Source organism: Harpia harpyja, chromosome 16 (genome assembly GCF_026419915.1).
Source record: "Harpia harpyja isolate bHarHar1 chromosome 16, bHarHar1 primary haplotype, whole genome shotgun sequence".
Classification (NCBI taxonomy): Eukaryota; Metazoa; Chordata; class Aves; order Accipitriformes; family Accipitridae; genus Harpia; species Harpia harpyja.
Genome location: NC_068955.1, coordinates 21061755 through 21083543, shown reverse-complemented (window position 1 = coordinate 21083543; position 21789 = coordinate 21061755). Strand labels below are relative to the sequence as shown.

The following is a 21789-nucleotide window of genomic DNA, read 5'->3' as shown; positions in this document are numbered from 1 at the left end:
AAGAAAAAAAAAAACCTTGAACATTCATGTCAAATGATACATCTTTAATTTCTAAAAAGTGGTAAGTACTAAGAAACTGATCTAGTTGACAGGCAATTAATCCTCCTTGCATAGTACATTTATCTCCATGGGATATCAAGAATTACAACACTTGAGGAAAACTGGCACCTAAGTGAGCAAGCAGCCTCAATCCTATACAAAAGTTACAGACAACCTCAGTGTTTCCAAGTTATTACTTTGTAATGGATCCAGAGAATAGCCTTTGCTTTGTCCACATCCATCCCACAGTACTGTATTCTTTCACTGCACTTTTCAGTTGGCCATCTGTATGAAAAACATAAAAGGCTGCAACCCACACTGATACAGTAATTCACAATAAATTAGCTTCATTCTATTCAAACTTGGCCTTTTTGAGGTCAAATACCTCAAGGTACGTAGTTACAGACTTTATTTTTTATGTAAAATGTGTACCTCACAATACTTACAAAATGATTACTTGATTAACACGTCATCCAGAAGATGTTTAATCCTTCCTTCCCTTGAGAAGGTAAAAGGTGAGGCTTCAGTTTCAGAAGTGCTCTTGACACTCATCTAAAATAAGCACTGAATCTTACATGAAGCCAAAAAATTTTAACTTGCTTAACAAGCTTACTAACAAGACAAGAGTAAAGACACTTTTTCATATAAAAAATTTCAAAGTTACCTTTTACTGTATGTGTTAGACATATCTACAACAGATTTTTTTCCTTTACAGAATGATAGGTGGACAGGAGCTTAATCCCTTTTTTCTAGTAACTTGTGTCCTGATTTTCAAAAGCACTGATTATCAGCATATTCTAGGTACTGAATGGTAGCAGCAGGCACTCAGAACTGTTGAAAATAGACTATTGGTACTTGTACTTATGCCGCAAATGCACCATTTGAAAATATTCCTCTTGAAAACAGGTAGTTTACTTTTTAGTCAAAGTCGGTTGACTAATTACTATTTTAATCATTCTTGTAGTGTTTTAGAATGTTTAAAATAACTATTAACACTAATTACTTAATACACTATAGTGGATTATGATCAAAATTATGTCAAAAATTCAAGTTTATGATAAATAAACTTTGGAAAAATTTATACAAGGCCGTAAATAAATAATTTGAACTTCAGTCTCATTAAAAAGTAAAACAGTACGTCACACGACAATATCATCCTATCTAGACAATACAATCTTGCTATATTTTATTGCATAATAATTTGAGAGTAACATCTTAAGTAAAATATGTAAAGAAACAAAATCATTAGATTTACTTCCTTTAATATTGAACAACCAAAGTTTCTCCTTTGTACATAATCCAATTTAAAGATAATATAATTAGCACTTCCAGCATTAACAGTCTATATTTACAATGAATGAGATGGGGTGGATAATCTAAAGAGTATTCAAATCTGTGTGAAACAAATCAAAACACGAAGATTTGCAGTAGGCTCAAAATCCAAGATTTTTCCATTTATGGAATGCAATTTAAAAGGCTTTGTTGTCTTTATTATTTGTAAGGGTTCCCAAAATGATGATTTTTAATAGTATTTTAAACATTTGAAATCTTCAGTAATGCCTTCATTATTTGTACATGACATTAAAAATTAATTCCAATACTTCTATTTAATTTTCCACTTGCTTGTAGACCAGTCTGAAATCTGATGAAAGGATAACAAGGAAATTTACTATATAATCCTAATTCCATATTCCTGAATATACAATGGTTGGAAGTAGATGATGTCAGTCCATTCCAAGGGTTATGTACACAAAACTTAGAAAATGTTCTTCGCTCTTGCATAAAACGTGTACACAGTATCAATGAGCGGGGAACTTCAAAGTTTTTATGGGTTGCTGCTGGCATGGACCTTTGTTGATTGAAAATAAAATACCTTTCACTCTATTGTTCTGGTAGCAGTTTTAGCAGTTAATCATCAATCCCTGGTGTTTCACCCTGTTGTATTCTGGAGGCTATTCTAATGGCTTCTTCCAGAGACTGTTGTTCTCCAAGCTGAAACAAATGCATTTAAACATAAATAAATCCAAAATGTTACATATGGATATAAATGTGTAAAACAAAAAAAAAATTAAAAGATGAAACCAAAAATCTAGATATGGATCAATACTTTAGTGCAAATAAGTGTGATCAGTATTGTCACACCTCTTCTGGGTAATATATACTAGCACCTATCTAATCAGCATGACAATTAAGATAGCCTCCAATAGCAAACAAAACGGAGTTTCTATGTATCTACCGAATAAATTTTCTTCAAAGAACTGCTGCACAGTAAACACATTTCATGACACAAAAAGTAGATGATATTTCAACTTGGCAGATATAACAAAGCCAAGATAAAAGATAAGGCTTTCAAAAGTCATGGTGGCTGCTGAATTACATTTTAACACTGGTAAAGCAAACAAATATCTTCATTTTTCTTAAGTCTCTTGCAGGAAGTTAGCTCTTTGGAACACCATATGACATTAATATATATATAAAAACTGTACACTTATTGCAGAATCCTGACTGTATAAAAAAGTAGTCATGATGACACTGTTTGATTCTACAGTAGTTTAGAGAGGAAATTATCTTGTAGTTGCAACTACAAGGCCATCAATGTATCTGGCACTGTCAGAAGCAACATCAACCAACCCTGAATAAAGACAACTGGACACAATTTACAGAAAGAATCCATGGAGTTTTATAATATGTACACCATGCATGTATGCCCAGTGAAGAACACTGAAGGCAACCTCAACCTAACAAAAATGTAACACTGGCCATTACCTATTGGCTCAGGAGAAGGATGCATGAGAGTGTGAAAAGTAAAACCAGATTATCTGACAGATGGATAGACCTAATGGGACAGTTCTAAATATCGCTTGTAACTTGTTTTTACAGTCACTGAATATCACATTCTGGAGCCACTCAAATCAAGACCAGCTCTGTTACCACCTCCTTAGGAATTCAATCTGGCTATCAGGCTATTGGCTTTATCAGTATTTAGAAACCAAATGGATTCATTTATTAGTACCAAAGTACAAAAGAGAAACAATCAAGAACTCAGGAATAATCAATAATATTTTAATTTTGAATTCTCTCTCTCTTATTTGTATTGAATATTTTTAGTTTAATTAATATAAAGATCCTTCAGCAAAAGTTTCACTGCTAGTAACAAAAGAGGGACATGTGCAGAGAGTGCCTATGTTTTCCTTTCATTCAAAGGACACACTGCTGAGGGTGCAGGTTACTTTTCTTAATTCCCCTCATGCAAACAACTGCCTTCTGATATGCTTTCTCTTACAGGCAGTTTTGATTACTGCCAAGTTAGCTTAAAAGACAGGAGTTCAGAATTAAGAGCATCTCGACTTTCATTGCTCTTCTATCAGCATCTGACTTGCTATTTTCCCTATAACAAAGGGGAAAAAAACAATCCCTCATTTCTGCCTGAAGATATTAACACAATTCCTTTCAATCTGAGCTCTTACAAGAGTACCGTGCATACATGTAGACTGCAGCATTAATCTGAGACTCAAATGCTCAAAGTTTTTGATCTCGTATTAGTTTCAGCAAATGTGAAGAGTTTGACGAAATTCCACATGCAAAGTATGTTTTACCCCCAGAAATGAAATTTTTGAGTGCATTTTCTGCATTTCTTTTTCTGTTTGAAGCTATTTCCAAGAACCTTCGAAGAACACATATTAACCTACACTGCTTAATACTGATTTGTTTAGAAACTCTTTTGAGCATCTCCTCTCTGCATAGCCACATTGATGTTCTTTTATAATGGTGTTTGTCAGAGCTAAGGCCCATCATGCAAACTATACTCAAGACAGTTGCATATACTCAACTCCCTTTGAAATTCATAGGGTGTACCACATCCACAAAAATTATCCTCCTCCTAATTGTATATTGTTTCAGGATATATGGTTCCTGTCATTATCCACATTCTCTAGAACAAAATGTGTGTCTGTGGTGATACCCAGACAACAACAGGATCAAACCCATCAAGTGTTGAGTCCCAATTCCACAGTAAATTTGAATACAAAGGTAGCTTCATTACATTCCCACTGGACTTATTTATGCATATAGTTAAGCACAGAATCAAAAGGGCTATGAGGTGGACCAAAAGTATTAGGCACTTTGCAGGACTGATACTACTATGCAACCCCAAATTTAAACTAATTCAAATCCTTTTATTTTACTTTGAGTTTAAAATTGGCTTCTGTCATTGGAGCGGCAATTTCCCTAAGATCCTTCAGTCATTTCTTTGACCTTTGACTGCAATATCATTTAAAGTGTTGAGTTTTTAAAATAGTAAATCTTCCAGATTTAGAATTTCCAAAAGCTTCTATTAACCTACCATCGTATCATATGTAACAAAAATAAAATATACACATAATTAATCTAAAGTTTGAGTAAGGTAGCATATTGGGCATCATTTGTGCTAGAAGTTTAGTTCAACCCTCCAGTCAAGCCAAGCTTCCCTCTGAATAAACTATTCACGAAAATACTTGTCTAGGTTTTGGTTTTGGTTACTTTCTAGAAAAAAGCTTAATTTGTGCTTGGTTTCCACTTTCTTTTAAATTAGCCCAATTTAAATTAAACTCTTTCACCCCTAGAAATTACTCTTTCATTACAGTGTTTGGACAATGTGAGGAACTATTTATAGAGAGTGCTGCTTGTACTGTGCTGGTTTGACATGTAAACAGAAGGTTACTATTTCCAAAGATTTCTGATTATTAACCTTTCTATATAACTGTTTACACTTTTTTGCTATTAGCATTTCAAGGTTTCAATAACATAAATTCAGTAATTTTATCTGTATAAGTTCATAGCAATTTACCCTTGAGAGTTTGGCTTTATATGTATCAGCTCTATATGTAATGCTGAAGGGTGAGTGAAAGCACTTTTCCACTGAAAACCTGTCACTCCATGAACGATTCAGTTGACCTGAAGTTTGGCACTCCCCTAACCTCCCCCTTTTTTGGAAGTTCTACAAGTAGATTTGGAAAATCAGGTGCTTATTATTCCTCTTCCTGACCCTATATATTATTTAAAATATGAGATCATATGGTTATGGACTCTTTTTTCAGGGAAGCCAAGCTTATTTGAATTGTGTTGTTACATGACCAGGAGCTTCTAGCTCTAGGAGTAAGAAACACTCCAAAAAACATTGATCACCATCTTACCTGTACTGCAATTTGTGTTCCATTGGATGTAGCCAACAATGTAACGGGTCTAGTTTCTGTAGTCACTAAATGGTGCCCATGTTGCTGATGTCCCATTTCTGATGAGGCACTATGAAATGCTGCTAAGTCTTGAGCCACAATAGCAACCTTCCAAGACCAAAGGAAGAGAATAAACTGGATGACAGATCTGTTACTGACCTCATACAACAGTTACCTTCAAAGTTAAATTCAAAGCTGTGATTATGCATGAGCATAATTTTATTGTGCAAAAGATACATTTTTTAAGAAAGGTTGCCACCACTCTGTTCCCAAAGTTATCTATTAGCTCTCAAAATATAAATATCCTCAGAACTGCACAGAATTTCAATAAATGTGCCTGTAAGCCTGTGATTATTTATACATACAGAGCACAGTGATTAATAAATATCTTCTAAAAATGCGCCACATGAAAATGAACAGTGGAATGCATTTTAACTTAAAGATTAAAAATTGTATCACTATATTTCTACTAAAAAAGTTGGCTATTGTATTCATATATTAAAAACAAAACCACTAATACATACTTACACAAATGTTTCCTATCTGCCAAATAAATTACAGTCCCATAATATTAAGTGATAAAGTTACAGTTCATACTGGATTCTTCTTAACTTTGCCACTCATTTGCTATGTGACTTTGGGGAAAACGCTTAGCATTTCTAGGTCTTACTTTACATACACCTACATGAATTACCAGACTGGTACCTCAGAATTTTTTCTTGGTGCCTGATTGTTTTTAAAACATCCTGCCATATGTTGATGTATAGCATTGGAGTAGAACATATCATACTCTTATGAGGGAAATGCTATGGCCAGGTCCTGAAAAACGCTTTACTTAGATAAATCAATGTGAATGACAGAACTGTGATGGCTTAGGTGCCTATTTTATATCATCTTATAAAGGAACATTACATATGTATGCAGGATAATATCTTACCTGCTGTCCTTCGGTGCCTTCTGCAGTAACCATCGCTACAGAATGTGTTCCTGCAGAAGAGATGACAGCGTCATGGGCAGGGACTGTGATGGTGGTGCCATCTTGTGTTACCATAGTGATAGTATTGCCAATGGCCTGCATATCTGCCTGGGATATGTTGACCTGAAACACAAAATAATTCCTGAAGTAAAAAAAGGTTTGATTGCTGCTCAAGTCATACCTGAGTCTTAGGTTTTGGCAACATAACATATGTTTTTAAGTAAGATTTGAAAAAAAAAAAAACCCCACAATGATAAGCATTTGAAGTATAACAGCATGTATCAAACAAATTCCTGCTAGTTGGTTCAGCAGAATACTCCTGCTAGTTCAATTTCATTTGAAACAAAATGTGTAGCAATCCAGAACAAAAAGGCAACTTGTTCTTAATAGCAGGGAAAAAATATTTTAAGCCTCATGATCACAAGTAACATACTGGCCAAAAGATCTAGTAGCCGTTATTCCACTTCCTGACCAGCATGCTCATGCATTCCTTGAGAATCACCGTCACTCTTTGGCCAAGTCCCAGTCTTGGACAAAGAGCCCTCATCACATTCATCTTACTGATTGGGATCTAATATTCCATGACCTTTCAGACACACATACCTGTTTACAGAAATAAAATCATGGCTCTCAGTAATAAGAAAAAGGATGCATACTTGCCCCCAGAGTCTACAACTCCATGTTAATCAGTTCATATTCCAAATAACTGCATGAGAGATTATCTATGCATGTATCTTACACAATGGACAATGTGATTCAAGGTAGTACCACCTGACATACTTTGATCTTAATGGAAATACTAAAGAGGCCTGTGAGGGCTTAGAATTTAAACCATGAATAAACAGTTCATAAAAATTTAATGACATAAATTACAATGTCTCCGGTATAAATGCATTAGGGCATCAGATACATGATTTGATGTCTGATTTACAAGGTAATAAAACATCCCAGAACTAAAGTCAAGCTGAAGGATAATTTAAATAAATGCAGGAATTCCATGTCAAGGCTTCTGCAGGCCTTCATTTTAGAGGGTAAAAATGCCAGTTACTTAGTATTGCTGCAATGTTCAGGGCTGGCAATGTAACAGGCCCCTTTAATATTTCATTTCCAATTTGAATTTAGAAAATATCTTTCATATGCTATTGGCATTTCAGCTACCTTTCCAGCTGAGATATAAAGTTTTCCCCACATGCTTTCGATATATTGCCATAGCTAAACAAAAGAGTTGTGTTGAAATGCCCTCCCAATGAAATTTCTTATGAAATCCTTCAAAAATATATCCACGGGAATCCTTAAAAAAATATATCCGCAGGAATTTTCAAGTGGAGGCAGTATCAAAGCATTCCTTATGCTCTTGTTTAATCGTAAGAACTGCACACTTCCAAACAGCTTGTAAAGCAGACACCTGGACTAGAAAGACTTCCCACCTCCCCAAAGTGTGTGCAGACAAGACAACAGTGAAGATGACCATCAGATATTAATAATCAGGAAGTTCTGAGAAACCTCTGAAACTACGCTGTATACCTAACGATTGTTAAAATAGCCCATGCCTACTTTAAGAGTGACAAAGATAACAAGGATAGGCAAAAAATCTAGCTTTGTATTAATACAGTTTTCAGATGTCAGAGTACGTGGTTTAATTTAGATATTCCACACGAGGCCCAGCCCTGAACATATCCTGACCCAGCTCCAAGGAAGTTTCTTTCCTTAAGAAATCCATGTACATATTTATCAGGAATCCTAACTGATTTTAGACAGCACATGGAGTATCTGCAAACACCTGCCTCAGTTTTCAATATATTTTTGTCAGCTCTTACTTACATGTTGGGTTCCATCCTGGGATATTAGTGCTACTTGTTGACCTAATCCTGACTGCGTAACTGTAGCAACCTGTGCAGAAATTACATCTTCTCCCTCTACACCTGTCACATAGGTTATCTGGGAGCCTTTGAGAACATCTTCACCTTGACCTATTTGATACAAAGAAGGCAAAGAGATAGTTTATATACGCTAAATGCTGCCAGAAAAACAAATGACAAGGATTGAGTGCCATCCTGGTTTGAAGGTTTTAAACACTTCAGTGGAAAAATTTTAGTAGAAAGATGAGAAAAATAAAAGAAGGAAAGATACAAAAAGCAAGGCAGAAAGTCTGTTGTTTTGGGAACACGGGATATAATGTTTTAGCAATGAGTTTTAACGCACATAACTACTACACATAAAGAAAATATACATTTAGGTTATAAGCAAATATTAAAATGGTGACAAACAATTCTAATTCATTCATTAAATGTTAACCTCTCCATACAAGAGGCTCCATGCAAACACAACCAGCAGATTTTTAAAAGAGTTATTAATTAACAAACATACAGAAGAATACAGTGATGCCTTTGTGTGAAGATTTAGGCAAGTTCTTTATCTTAATAAATGTTTAACCTCAGCAAATGAATCTTATCATTCCCTTAAAAGAAAGAATTAAGACTATAGCAAATGTGTTTAAGGTATTCAGCACAGTTTTCCACATACATGTAATAAAACAGCTTTTCTGACCAAAACAGTTTGCGTGTGTTTCTCCTATCTTCAGTCACATCTAAAAATCACAATTTGACAAGTGGTATTTGTCCTACCACAATACTTCCTTCAGTCTGATCTTTTATAGTCATAGGATTCAATCCTCATGATACCATGAAAAGCTTATTCTAAGGAGAACTGCAGCACATGAACTTATTTTCATCTTTGCCGCTAGAACAGTTTACAAAAACTGCTATTAATGGCAGCAAAACCAGCACAGTATTAGGGTGCTGCAAAGACAGATCTTCCTTTCCTCAAGGCAGTGCCCTTATTCCTGCTCAAAAGACTGTCACCAACCATGGTGTTATACATACTCTTAGCAAAATCCCTAAGAAAAGTCCAGTAGGTTGCAAACATAAACATTTCAGATTCTCTCAGGTCCCTTCCTACATTCATGTTTACAGGAGGTTTGCTGGGACTGCAACTCAAATTTCTCTCTTATCCCCAGGACGGCTATAAATGAGTTTATGATCTGGTCAATTACTCTCTCAGTTTCTGTTTACAAGTTGCCTACCACACTGAAAAGTCCTACAAACAAGTTAAATAACTTTATTAAGTACTTCAGAATTTTATCTATGCTTTCATTTCCTTGGTTATAAAAAACCAGCAAAATATTATCCAGCCAATTTTTTTAACAAGAAGAGATTCAAAGACTGAAACTCTAACCTGGAGGTGGCTCAAAAAAAGCCTCTTGTTCTTCTTCAATGGGCTCTGTGTCATTGTGTGCTGTCCGCTTGTGCATAGCAAGTGTAGAAATCTGCTTGTATGTTTTCCCACAGTGATTACAGTTATATGGTTTGGAATGAGTATGTACAACATGATGTTTGTATAAACTGGAATACTCTGTAAAACGTTTATCACAACCAGGAACTGTACAGACGTAGGGTTTCTCCCCTGTATGGAAAACCAAAAGCGACAGGACTTTATCCAGGATGCACAGAAAAAATTGACAACAAATTATATTTAATGACACACCTTCATTACCAACTATACTTCAATTTAAAAAACAACAGTGAAGCTCAAGCTCACAAGGTTTATCATTGCAGCTTCTCACTGTCTTTTTTTAAAAACTACTGCCAGTAAAAGTTGGGCCCTTTTTTCTTCCGATCATTCCATCTAAAACATCCTTCTGATGAAGACAGAATGATACAGCCTGAAAGGTGCGATGTCAGTTTGGCATCATATTGAGAATTTTGTTCTTTTGTTACTGGAAGCCCCATACTTTTCCTCAATGATCAGGTATGTTGACACACCAGTACAATTTCACTGACTTTTGAGTCTTTAAGTTCTGAAGAAATCTAAAGGAAGCATATGTTTAAACAAGTAAGGTTTCATATAAAAAACACCTTTCATTTAAAAATTAATGAAACACATGTCTAAATTACATTATAAACTAAAAAGATAATCTGAGAAACAGAACATACTTCTATGAAAGTTGTCTGTGCTTCTATAAAATACATAAGGCTACTACCAAGATGATACAGCTATCACTGGCTTTTACATTTCAGAACCTTCAAATTTGTGCCGATTATTTCTGCTGACTAACCCTGATAATCAAGTCGGGCTAAGTATTTTCACCTCCTGTCTATAAAAAGAAGGTTTTGACCACCGCTCCAGCAGCAAAGAAAATACAGCTGGGATGAAAGGGTGACTCAAAACAGCCAAAGTCAAGCTCAGACTTGTGCTTTACTGTTATTTATTTAAGAAACAGCTCACAACAGAGGCAAGCCCCAGAACCGAATTGAGGATTTAGCCCAATATCCACTGTTTTGCATTCGTTTTAAAGAACTTTGTATTCAGACCAAAATTATTCTGCCTTGACAGCAAGGCAGGAAACCTAACTGCTTAACTATCCTCAGCTGAGGTGAGACAAGGCCCAAACAGAAGTACCAAGCCAGGTCATATAAACATGACTATACCCAATTACAATGCACCAAAACAGCGTTCACAAGGAAAATGACACAGCCTCTCCCAAGCAGATTCCACTTCAAAATACAAAACATCATTCATAATACCTGTGTGTATTCTCACATGATTCTTATAATTAGTTGCACTGGCAAAAGCTCTCCCACATCCTGGCTCTGTACAGTAATAAGGCCTTTCGCCTGTATGTGTCCTGATGTGAACCTTTCTAATATTAGATGTTGTGAATGACCTGCCACATCCTTCAAATGGACATTTAAAAGGCCTTTCACCTGAAAAAAATAAAAGAAAAGGTACACATGCAAAAGTTATAAAAGAACAAAAATCCTAAGTTACACTTAGACTGAATGTAGGAATCTAAAGCTACCTAATTCTCTCTTTGAGACCCTCAGTCAGAAATACCATGAACATGCCACTCTGGAGTGTTCTACTATTTAACCAAAACTAGCAAAATTCAGGAAAATCATACAATCTGTAAGCTAAATTATGAAGCATTTAGGTTAGTACTTTACGATGTATAAATGGACTCAGTTGCTTGGATTAGCTTCCACATTGTCCATATTCTAACATGTATTTAACACCTCCCTGAATTCCTACATACATTATCCAAGACAAGTGTATCATACCATTTGTACATTTGTCAATTGTAATTCATAAAATGAAAAAAATACTTTCATGATTTAGCATATAACCAAGATACAAATGGATTAGTAACACTCATTATAGAAAGCATTTAACCTTACACAAGAAGAACCAACTTCTTAAAGACAGACAGTCCTGAAACTCAAGTTTCAAACCCCCAAACCAAAGCAATCACAAATACAGGTTCTTTTTAAAATAATTCTATTAACATAATATAAATTTAAGCACAGTAACTTACATCATTGCACCAAAACATTTCACCATGCACACTAGATAAGGCCAAGCCCTGTCAAATACCCCAATACTCCTGACCTTTCAGATCTATCAAAGCACACAGAGGGGGAGAGCAAAGGGGGTTAACTCTGGAGAACTGCGAGCCACCTGACATGCTGTCCCGTTGTAACTTCAGGCTTCCTAGAGCTAAGCACATTTCACCCACTGTACGGCTTACCAAAGAGAATAATCTGAGAGCCAGAGAGGGCAGATGACCACTACAGATGTGACATTAAGTACTTAGAGACAGAAATAAAAAACAAAGTCCTGATAGAGACATTAATACCACGAAACTCCAAAGCAGTTAGCTCCTTGGCAGCGGAAACTGTAATTCACTCCTTAGGGCAGCTGTTTCGGGAAGGTTTTTCAGCTTCCTGCCAAGGCAGTGTGTGTGCATTAAGTGTACACGCCTCAGTGTTGTGTTACCATGGCTCCCCTAATTCTTGCTTCAGCACAGGACCTCAAATCATGCCTGAAAGGAGCAGGGTTGCAGAGTCAACCCTGCCCAACAACAGACCCTACATTAGAAACCAAAACAGATTGCTCTTAAAGAATGCCCGCAAGAATGTCATCCGACCGGTTGGGGAAGCCAGCCTTTTAAGTTTCTAATGTACTTGTTAGAAAAGCGACCTGTTTCCAGGTGACTGAGATTTCTAGCACTAGAAATGCAAAGCAAGTCAGAAGCCTTCAAGCTCTGCCCTAGAGCAGCTATGAGGAACCATCCACACCAGCTCTTCTGATACCAGAACAGTGTGTCTAGGGAAATCACGGAGGAACCCGAGGCAAGCATTTGATGGCAACAGAAAGTGAGACTGGCCTGCCACTGAAAGAGAGGGGAAAATCACTTTTGCCTAAAACACACAGAAAATTAAGAAAGCACTAACCCTGCTCTACATGATAAAGGAGTGAAAAGGTTTCAGAGCCATGGGAGAGAGTGGGCAGAGCCCAGACTTGCCTCCATCGGGTGCACTGTTGCAGCTTGCATAGGGTACGAGCATACACTACTCCGTCCATCTGCACAAAGGACTTGGTGCAATTTTCTTATTCTTTGGCTTCCTGCAACTACTAATAAATCTAAAAAAAAGACACCCCTGAACTCTGGTCCCTGTACTGATGGGAGTCTATGATTGTATTATTAATATTGTTCAAATGGGTAAATGGTTACATAGGGCTGACTCAAGTCTTTTGTCTCAACTGCTAAATTAGATCAAAGCAATTAAATTACCATACAACTTCTATGGCCATAAAGAAGAAAACAGTCTACAGCTAATCAAGTTGTAGTCCATACTACAGAAATCTTTCAAGTTCATAGTCAGTACTTGATTTACTACAGAATGTCAAACAGCGTCTTCTGGAACTGAGAACAGATGACACTTCCATGTCTTCATCCTGATGACCAATTTAACATCAAGATAGCACTAATCTCAACAGACTGTCTTTGAATACAGAAGTCTAGGAAAGCAGAATTATCTCAATGTAATCCTGAGTTTTTATAATTTTTATTGCTTGCTTTTATTATCCCCCCTTGTTCTTTTTAATCTGAGAAAAACCTATTTCTTTTGTTCTTTTTTACTGTCTTAAGATTCAGAAAGTTCAGTGGAAAAACTTGTCGGTGTTCTAGCAGGCAAGTAAATATACTTAATGGAATAGTATTAGTAGGTTAGTAAGTGATAGGTTCTTATCCTGACATTTGAGGGTTTTTTTCCTTTTTTTTGGAGATCTCAGGAGCAAAGGAGACACTGGACAAACTTGTTTACATGTGTGTGCACCCATAGAGTTTTGCAGAGTGTAGTGTATGCTGTCTAGAATTTATTTGTGTTTTGGCTTTCAAATGAATCTTTTTTTAGACAAAACATAAGATTTTATCTTTTATGCATTTGGAAGTTTTAATAGTAGTTGATTTTCTATACTTTTGTTCATTTTTCTGCCGCAAGGAGAGAAGGGAAATCAGGATAACAAGCTTGAACTATCAACCTTCGTGAAGCTGGCGTGCAGGTTATCTTAAAGCACCAAAACTTAAGAACACTGATGCCATTTCTAAAAGGTGAGCCATATTACTGAGGAAAAGTTCCTTCTGTTACAGATGCAAATGAAACTGTAAAGACACCAAGTGACTTGGTGACAAGGTAAGTGATGCATTGCTAGAAATTAGTGCATTTGCAATAGCAGTGTGAATGCTTAAGCACTTTTTCCAAGAAAAGCATGCTGAATTTGCAGTAAATGCTTACCATGCTGAAATGCTGTTGAACTCACTGGGCTTCAGAAAGAGAATATACACAGGCTGATTTCATAAGTAAAGTCACAGAATGATCAAAGAGAAGAAAAAAATCTACCTAAGTGAATTAATTAAAAAAAAAAGGGTGATAGTAGTACCTGTGTGGGTTCGAATATGTTTCTGCAGGTCTCCTGAAGTCTTGAAAGATTTGGTGCAATTTTCTTCTGTGCACCGATAAGGCTTTTCACCAGTGTGTGTTCGGACATGACTTTTTAACCCATACCCTGAAGATCAGAAAGGATATTATAATAGTATAAACACAAAATTAGGATACTCATAAACCATCACCATCAAAAGCTGCACTTGCCATTCCAATCAGGAAGCTCCCTGATCAGTAAAATTTGCTCTTTCACTCTTCACAAGCTCTTCATTCTATCATACAGAGCAGCAGAACTCTAGATACAGTTTAGAAATTCTTTCGTCCTTCATTCAGTACCATTAATGAAGCCAGCAGTAAAAGCTCTACTGCTATCGAGGCTCTAAACTCTAATTATTTTAAACCATATTATTAACATTATCACATATATAAGTGCCAACTGATAGCAGTCATGGACACTCATTCCCTTTAAGATTACTTTTAGTGATAGCATATTTCCACACATTCTGTATGGTATGTCTAAATATTTTGATGGTTTTAATATTTTGTACCAGCCGTGGAAACTGGTTTGCTGCTAGGTGACTGTAAAAGTGAGATTTGGTAAATAATTATTAGAAATCTTATCCTAACACTATGATTGAAACAATAGACAAAAGTATAGCCAAGCAATTAACTAGTAGAGGTAGTTACTCATAAGTTTTGCAGCTCTTTGCTCTTATGACTAGATGTTCCTGTACACTAGATGAGAACAATGTTGAAACTGACCACATGTGATTGAAACTGCATTAAGCTTCAAGATCAAAGAACAAGGACAAGAATAAAGACTTCAAGGACAGCCGACAAGAACTTCAAATGGGTCGGTGGTCGTAAAAGCAGCCCTTCGACTCAAATGGATCCTTCATTGCGCATGATCGGATGTAGGCAGTACTATGATTATCAGTCAATCATTTTTAAGTATATGTATACTAACCTGATTAATATGTAATTAGTTATTCTATATAACCTGTTTGTGCTAAAGCTGTGGTATGCAATCTAGGTGGAACTATCCCCCATGCATCCAGCGCTGCAATAAAGAATGCCTGCTTTCTAAAACTCCAAAATGAGTCTTAGAGAGTTTCTTTGATTGGCTTTTCAGTATCATTAGGAACTCAATCATCATCAAAAACTACCAGTCTAAAGCGAGCTTTGGATCAGGCCCTCTGTAAATTATTTTGCAAAGAGCATTTTACCAAGATTTTCCTTTCTGCACTTCCCTGAAAAGATCATGACTACAGAACCCTGAAACAGCCATTTTAGAAAATGAATTTGAATTTTACTTGTGTCCACAAATGATGTATGTATTTGTACAAAATAAAGTAACAGTCTGTAAGAAGATGGCACCTGCTTTAGTTTCACAGCGTGCTCTCCCCAAAACAACTGAAATTCCTATTCTTGATGTTTTTAAAAACACAAAGCATGTCTACCAAGCTGACATCTGAAATAATTTCATGATCCAACCCAGGAGAGTTCATAATATTTAAACAGAGAGCACTCAGTACTTAGAATGAACTTTATCAAGGATTGCTGAACTACAGTGGTACAATGGCTCTGACCAAAAATATGGTATTAATAGACAAACAGCTGTTTATAGCCATACATCAGTCTGTTGCAACGGAAGAGCCTATTTCATTCTGTAGTTTTGAAATCCCTTCATAAACTCTATGCAATTAAACTTAGGTGCAACCCTTTAAGTGTGGTTGTTTCCCTTTTGACCTTTCTCATCAGCATTTCTTTTGCTTGTTTCTATTCAAAGAAACAGTATTAAATGCATTAGATCAGATGAAGTTACTTTAAAAAGACTATAGGTTTAAAAAAAAAAATAAAGCCTAACTTTTCTAAGCATCATACTAATTTACATTCAAAGTAAAAGAATAAAATCTGAAACAAGTTTTGCTCTTTCACTTTCTTCCATGTTTCATTCTTCATAACTGCATTTTGCATGATCAAATTCAATCTCAGGGAGAGCATAATTTATGAACAGAGTATTCTGTACAAAACATAGAGCAATGTCACTTCATGAGAAATGTCACTCTTTGATACAAATTCAATAAAGAACACTTAAAACACCATCTTCCATCAAAGTTCCTTTCAAATTTGGAACAGAAGATCAGGTATTTACCTCTAGCCAACAGGTTTGGCTTTTTATTATCACCTCATTTAACTTATACTATTAGTTTCATGTTAAGAAAGGCCTATTTTTTCAACATAAAATCTGACTGTAGCATGACAGGTGAAGAGTAAGGGAAAGTGTCAAGTGTTTCACCTCATTCCTCCTTCAGTAACTAAATCCTCTGTCCTTTCTATATGCTACGCTAGCTGAAATGATGACTTTTTTTTTTGCAGTTCTCCCAAGTTATTTACTTAGCAGTTTAAAAAAGGCAATATTAAAAACTTACTTTATACAAACACTAACAAGCAGGAGGAGCTGGTCTACAAAAGATTACCTGTCGCAAAGGCTTTGCCACATCCAGGATGTTCACACTGATATGGTCTGTCTCCTGTGTGTGACCTTTCATGCACCTGTTAAGACATCCAATACACTGACTTAATGAAATGTTGTATCTGATTACTTCAACACAGAAACAGTTCATTCTCTACGACAACGTTTTAATTCTCTTCCTAAGATTCACATTCAAGTGTCTTCTTTTTAAATTGGTGTTAAAAAAAATAATGAAATATGGTAACAATGTTTTCCCTAAAACTAAAGATGTCTCTTTCCAAGGTCTAACCCGATCCTTTCAGGCTGTTTTGCAAAAACCATTTCTGTAAATACACACAGAGTTGCCATCATGCAACTACATTAAAGACAGTATGTAAACATGCCTCAGAGCCCACTATCTGATTTTTTATACTCCGCCAAGTGCTTCTAATGATCCTCTTATATTGCATGAAACCTCTACAGCAAGGACACCATCTTAACACATGATCCATAGAATCAATTACTCACTGACTCCAGAGCGTTTTGTCAGAGACACGGCAGCACTGCAAGTTTACCTCATCGGCAAGTGATCATCACAGCCTAAGCTGCAATGTGAACAGCTCTACACCCTTACTGTTTCAGTAATTCCTTTACTTAATTTAAAAAAGGAAGACAATTAAGGAGTTGCCACCTGTAAAGAAAAGATGATCCAGCTTTTCACTTTGAATGTTGGATTTTTTTTAAGAGGTAGACTTTGTATTATGATGGTAAAATCTTTCAAAAATTGGAATTTTTGCATGATCACACATACATGTAAAGTAGATAAAGTGAACACTGGATTTCAGTATTTCTGTGACACTGCTGGTAGAAACTATCTCAACAAGAGATTTCTTACATGCTGGCAATATAGAAGCCCAACATGATCCCACACCCGCATATGTCCAAAACACTAAGCAAAATCAGCTGAGCACCTGGGACAACCAATTATTCTAAAATCAACCCAATAAACATTTGACAAAACAGCACCACTGCAACTGGCTCTCTGTTAATTTGTTACTTTTAACCACATAATCTGACAAAAAAAATCATGCCTGCGAAGTAACAATGCTCATTTTACATCTCATCACCTTAAGATGGTGAGCTGTTGTGTACAGTTTTCCACAGCCATCATAATCACAGCGAAAGGCTTTCTCTCCACTCTGCTGAGATTTTGCAGTCACTCTTGTTCCATGTCCTTGCAAGACAATCTTAAGTTAAAAAAAAAAAAAATTAAAAAAAAAAACCACAATGGATCAGAAAAGTCACACACTTTGTTTTGCCACCAAGCCAGAGCTGATTGTAACAGGTTTCTTTTGTCTCTCTTTGCTATGCCATGTATTTCTTAGTCCTCAATAAATAAACTAAATAACTAAAAAGCATAAGTTCTGATGAAAGGAAAACATATTTACTTGTAACTAGCAAATTTAAATGTATGCATTAATTAGCCAAATAACAACAAAGACAAAATAATTTGAAATATAAACCCAGTGGTAAAATGACCAAATTAGCAGACAGAAGAGGTTTAGATTACATCTAAGGCGCTGGATCCATTCCTAAGGGAGATTAGCCATAAATCAGACCACCTTCAAAGATAAGTTCATGCAAAGGCCAAACAATAATTAAATGCATTTATAATGAGCACTTTTTGAAAATGAAGGAAAGCATTTTGTACTTTGTCAGTGATGCATGTGTTTTGATCAAACTAATTGGAGCAATTTGAGCTAAGTTCTACTCTCCTTTCTGACGTGACACAACAGGAAAATATACAGAATAGCTTTGCGATGCAACTTAAACCCCTTTTAAAGGCTTCTTCATACACTAATATGCAAGAAACATTCATACAGACTGAAGAAAGAGGGAGAAGCCCAAATGTAAACATTTTGATACAACCATATGCAAAGTAATCAAGACTATTTTAAAAGGTCTATCCTTCTTTTAAACCACCCCCCTTTTCTTATGGATCCAATTCTATTCTGAATTGTCAAAAGAACACTTCACAGAATGGATGAGGTGGGCAGGCACCTCTGGAGAGCCTCTAGTCCAACACCCACTGCTCAAAGCAGGATCAGCTGCAGCAGGTTGCTCACAGCAGTACGAGATGGGTTCTGAGTATCTCTAACAAGGGAGACTCCTGAAGGCTACCACCAGCCTCCACATTCCCAACTAATTCTTCCTGGTAAGTATGAAGTCCAGCAAAGTGTCTCGCCTTGCCAGCTGCTCAATAACCTGCTTTAGGTTGCCATTTGCCATACCTGAACTCCAGAAACCTCCTGGATTTCATGTGCCCTGTTATGATGCTCTTCCAGCAGATATCAAGGTGGTTAAAATTCCCCACGAGGACCTGGGCCTGTGAACATGAGGCTTCTTCCAGTTGTCTGAAGAAGACCTCACCTTCTTCCTGATCAGGCACTCTGTAGCAGACAGCTACCACACCACCACCCACACTGGTCTGCCAGCTAATTCTGACCCTTTGGCTCTTGACTGGCTCATCACCCATCCCACAGCAGAGTCCTGCGCGGTCCTGCTGTTCTCACATGAAGGGCAGCTGCCCCTCCTCTCCTTCCGTGCCTGGCCTTATTAAAGAGCCTGTATCCATCCATCACAGCACTCCAGTCATCTGAACTATCCCACCACATGCCCCTCATCCCAACGAGACTGTAGCCCTGCAACTGCACATAGACCTCTAATTCCTCATTCATATAGATCAGAAATTTGATTGAGAAAAACTTTGCTACAGATTCTTCAGGGAGGATGCCCCCGTTACCTTCAGACTGTTCTTAAGACTAAAGATGCAAAATTGAATATGAAATTTTTAATCAACTGAAATGTACAACTCCACCACTTCAGAAAAGCTTCTCTGGAACCATGAAGAAAAACAACCTCATGAATCAAGAAACCCATTACTAATACTGTTGTTTAACCTATGATACCATGAATCACAGAAGTCACTTTAATACATTAAGGATCATGAAGACAACGCTTGGTTGAGCACCTGCACTTAAGCATTGATTTGTTTTTTCTATCAGTAAACCTGCTAGTTATTTCTTTGTTGTTTCAGCATATAAAAATATGTATATAGTTGCTAAGATTTGCTATAAAGCTGAAGTATGCCAAAGTTTAAAAGAAAATTAAAACAGTTCTATAATCAATGTGCTAATATCTGTAAGGAAATAACCAGACATAATTTTACCAATATTAAGATTGATACAAAAGGGGCAGGGGGGGGAATAAAACAAACAGAACACTTAGGAAAAAATCAGTTGAACATCACTAGCATTTGTTTGTTCAACTGTGTGCAGTGCAGAAGTATGTATTTCTTCACAATACATTCATTAGTATGACTTGAGGATTATAAAGAATTCAGTTAGTATTATCTTTCAACAAGGACAGATACAGTATTAAAATTACTGTTCTTAGAAGACAATATACTCTAAAGAAACTAAAAAATTCAGATGTTAGGAGGCACAAAATCAGAAGAACATCACAAATAAAGCACCTTTATAATAATGCAAAACTTGTTGAGAGGAATTGTGTACTTCAAAATACTTTTAAATAGACAAAATAAATTAAAAAACAACTAATTTTAAAAGAAATCACAAATGCATCCTGAGTTCAGACAGGTAACACAGGAAAACAAAAAAGGTAACAAAGATCTCAGATAAGATTTTTATATTGTATATGTACAAATTTCAGTCATATGATTCTGCTTTTACTATGAACAGATGAGTATGGCAGGTTTGAAACAGAATAGTGTGTGATATCCATCTGGGCACACGTAGTCTTTTATTTTCACATGTAGCAATCACAAAAAGGTTTTCTGCTTTTTTCTTTGGTGAAAAACCTAACCACATGCAAGTTTGAATGACTACTTAGCAGCATGACATCTGTTCTGTTCTTGTGTTACCTGTGGGCTTAAGAAGTTTATAAATACACACTTATTTAATATTATATCTAAATATGAGACTATTTTATCCCAAGTAAAACATTATTTCAGAATGAGTCACAAGTAGGTATCTACTTAAATCAAGATATAAACTTTAAGATTTTCATACATAATTGATAGCTTTGGGACCCTTCAGTTGGTCAACTGCAGTCACCTTATCGGGGTCAGAATTTGAGACTAAGCCTCAATACCTTTTGAAATATCAGATCTTTTTTTGTTTGGAACATATAATGCTCCATAAGACTGGCACATTTCCACATGGCATATATGCTGCCACACATGTATAAAATAAAACCTCCAGATTCACTTTGGTTTGGGGCTGAGGCTGAAATCAACATGTAACTGGATACAGCTTATAGGTCATTTTGCTTAATACGCTCTTACTTCCAGGTAAACAACCAAGATCTTATCTTACTCGTCCTTGAATTTTGCTTTTTATTGGAGTTGTATCCCTATTCCAATCTACAAGTGTGCAAACCCTCTAAATTTCTTGATTTCATTTTATGAAATATATTCCAATGCCATAAATAATGCATGTATTAGTTATTCTCTCCTTTCACGGTCATGCCACACAGGCAACAGTGGAGTGTCTGTGACTAAACATTGTGGAACCTGGCTTTTAAAAAAATTAATAATAGACAATTTTGAGGTAAATGTCAGAGGTGAGCCTATAATTCTTCCTTTCATAGATACTGTATTTTACCTTGGAAGATATTTTTCCTCCTTGGCTAGTTCATTATCTCGTAAATTAAACACAAAGGAAAAACAGGGCTTCTCTGACCAAACCTTTCTCAATGCAATGGCTTTTCCATTTTTAATTTTGTCCTTTGAACATGTGAGGGTATTGAGGTTTTATTATTATGTTAGTTGGTGGTGAAAATTCTTTGAAGCCCAGAATACGTTTTGGTTTGTCTTTTCCTTTAATAAAATATGTTACAAGGACAAATACCATTCTCCTTACATAATTTTACAGATTAAGTTTGAAACTTAATAGGTTGCAGCTGTATTTTCCATTACCCTTTGATCTTTTAGGTTAATATTTTCACATTGAAAAGGTTTTCCTATTTCTACATACTAACAACATGAATACAGAAAAAGAAATGGAAGTATTTTTCTGCTTTTTTAAGCATTCACTAGGAGCAATGCTCTTATCTACTGATTACTTACAAAACCCACAATAAAAGTCAGGGACTCTAACAGGGCAAGTGGAATCCAAATAAGTCACCAAAGAGAGAACAGTTCCAGACATATGCCTGGAATTGTCTCTCTTGAGAAGAAAATAATTCATTAATTGAGTCAGCATTCCTTCTGCTTTAAGGACTATAAGAAGTTAGTTCATTCTCTGG

General features: G+C 36.0%; 1 protein-coding gene across 9 annotated transcripts in view; it reads right to left on the bottom strand.

The window, feature by feature from the left end:
* The window catches only part of ZNF143 (zinc finger protein 143), a 48408-nt gene that overhangs the window by 5466 nt on the left and 21153 nt on the right, over nucleotides 1-21789 (bottom strand). For 4 of the 9 annotated variants that reach the window (XM_052811805.1, XM_052811810.1, XM_052811808.1 and 1 more), the window contains exons 8-16: nucleotides 17589-17708; nucleotides 16487-16562; nucleotides 14005-14130; nucleotides 10809-10988; nucleotides 9460-9687; nucleotides 8047-8195; nucleotides 6187-6348; nucleotides 5211-5357; nucleotides 1285-2031 (exon numbers count right to left, since the gene is read on the bottom strand). In XM_052811805.1, coding sequence (XP_052667765.1) covers nucleotides 1948-2031; nucleotides 5211-5357; nucleotides 6187-6348; nucleotides 8047-8195; nucleotides 9460-9687; nucleotides 10809-10988; nucleotides 14005-14130; nucleotides 16487-16562; nucleotides 17589-17708 — 1272 coding nt within the window. In that variant the 3' untranslated portion in view covers nucleotides 1285-1947. Of the gene's footprint in view, nucleotides 1-29; nucleotides 592-1284; nucleotides 2032-5210; nucleotides 5358-6186; nucleotides 6349-8046; nucleotides 8196-9459; nucleotides 9688-10808; nucleotides 10989-14004; nucleotides 14131-16486; nucleotides 16563-17588; nucleotides 17709-21789 lie in introns of those variants that run through there. The other 5 variants (XR_008238812.1, XR_008238814.1, XM_052811806.1 and 2 more) reach the window with 5 other exon arrangements.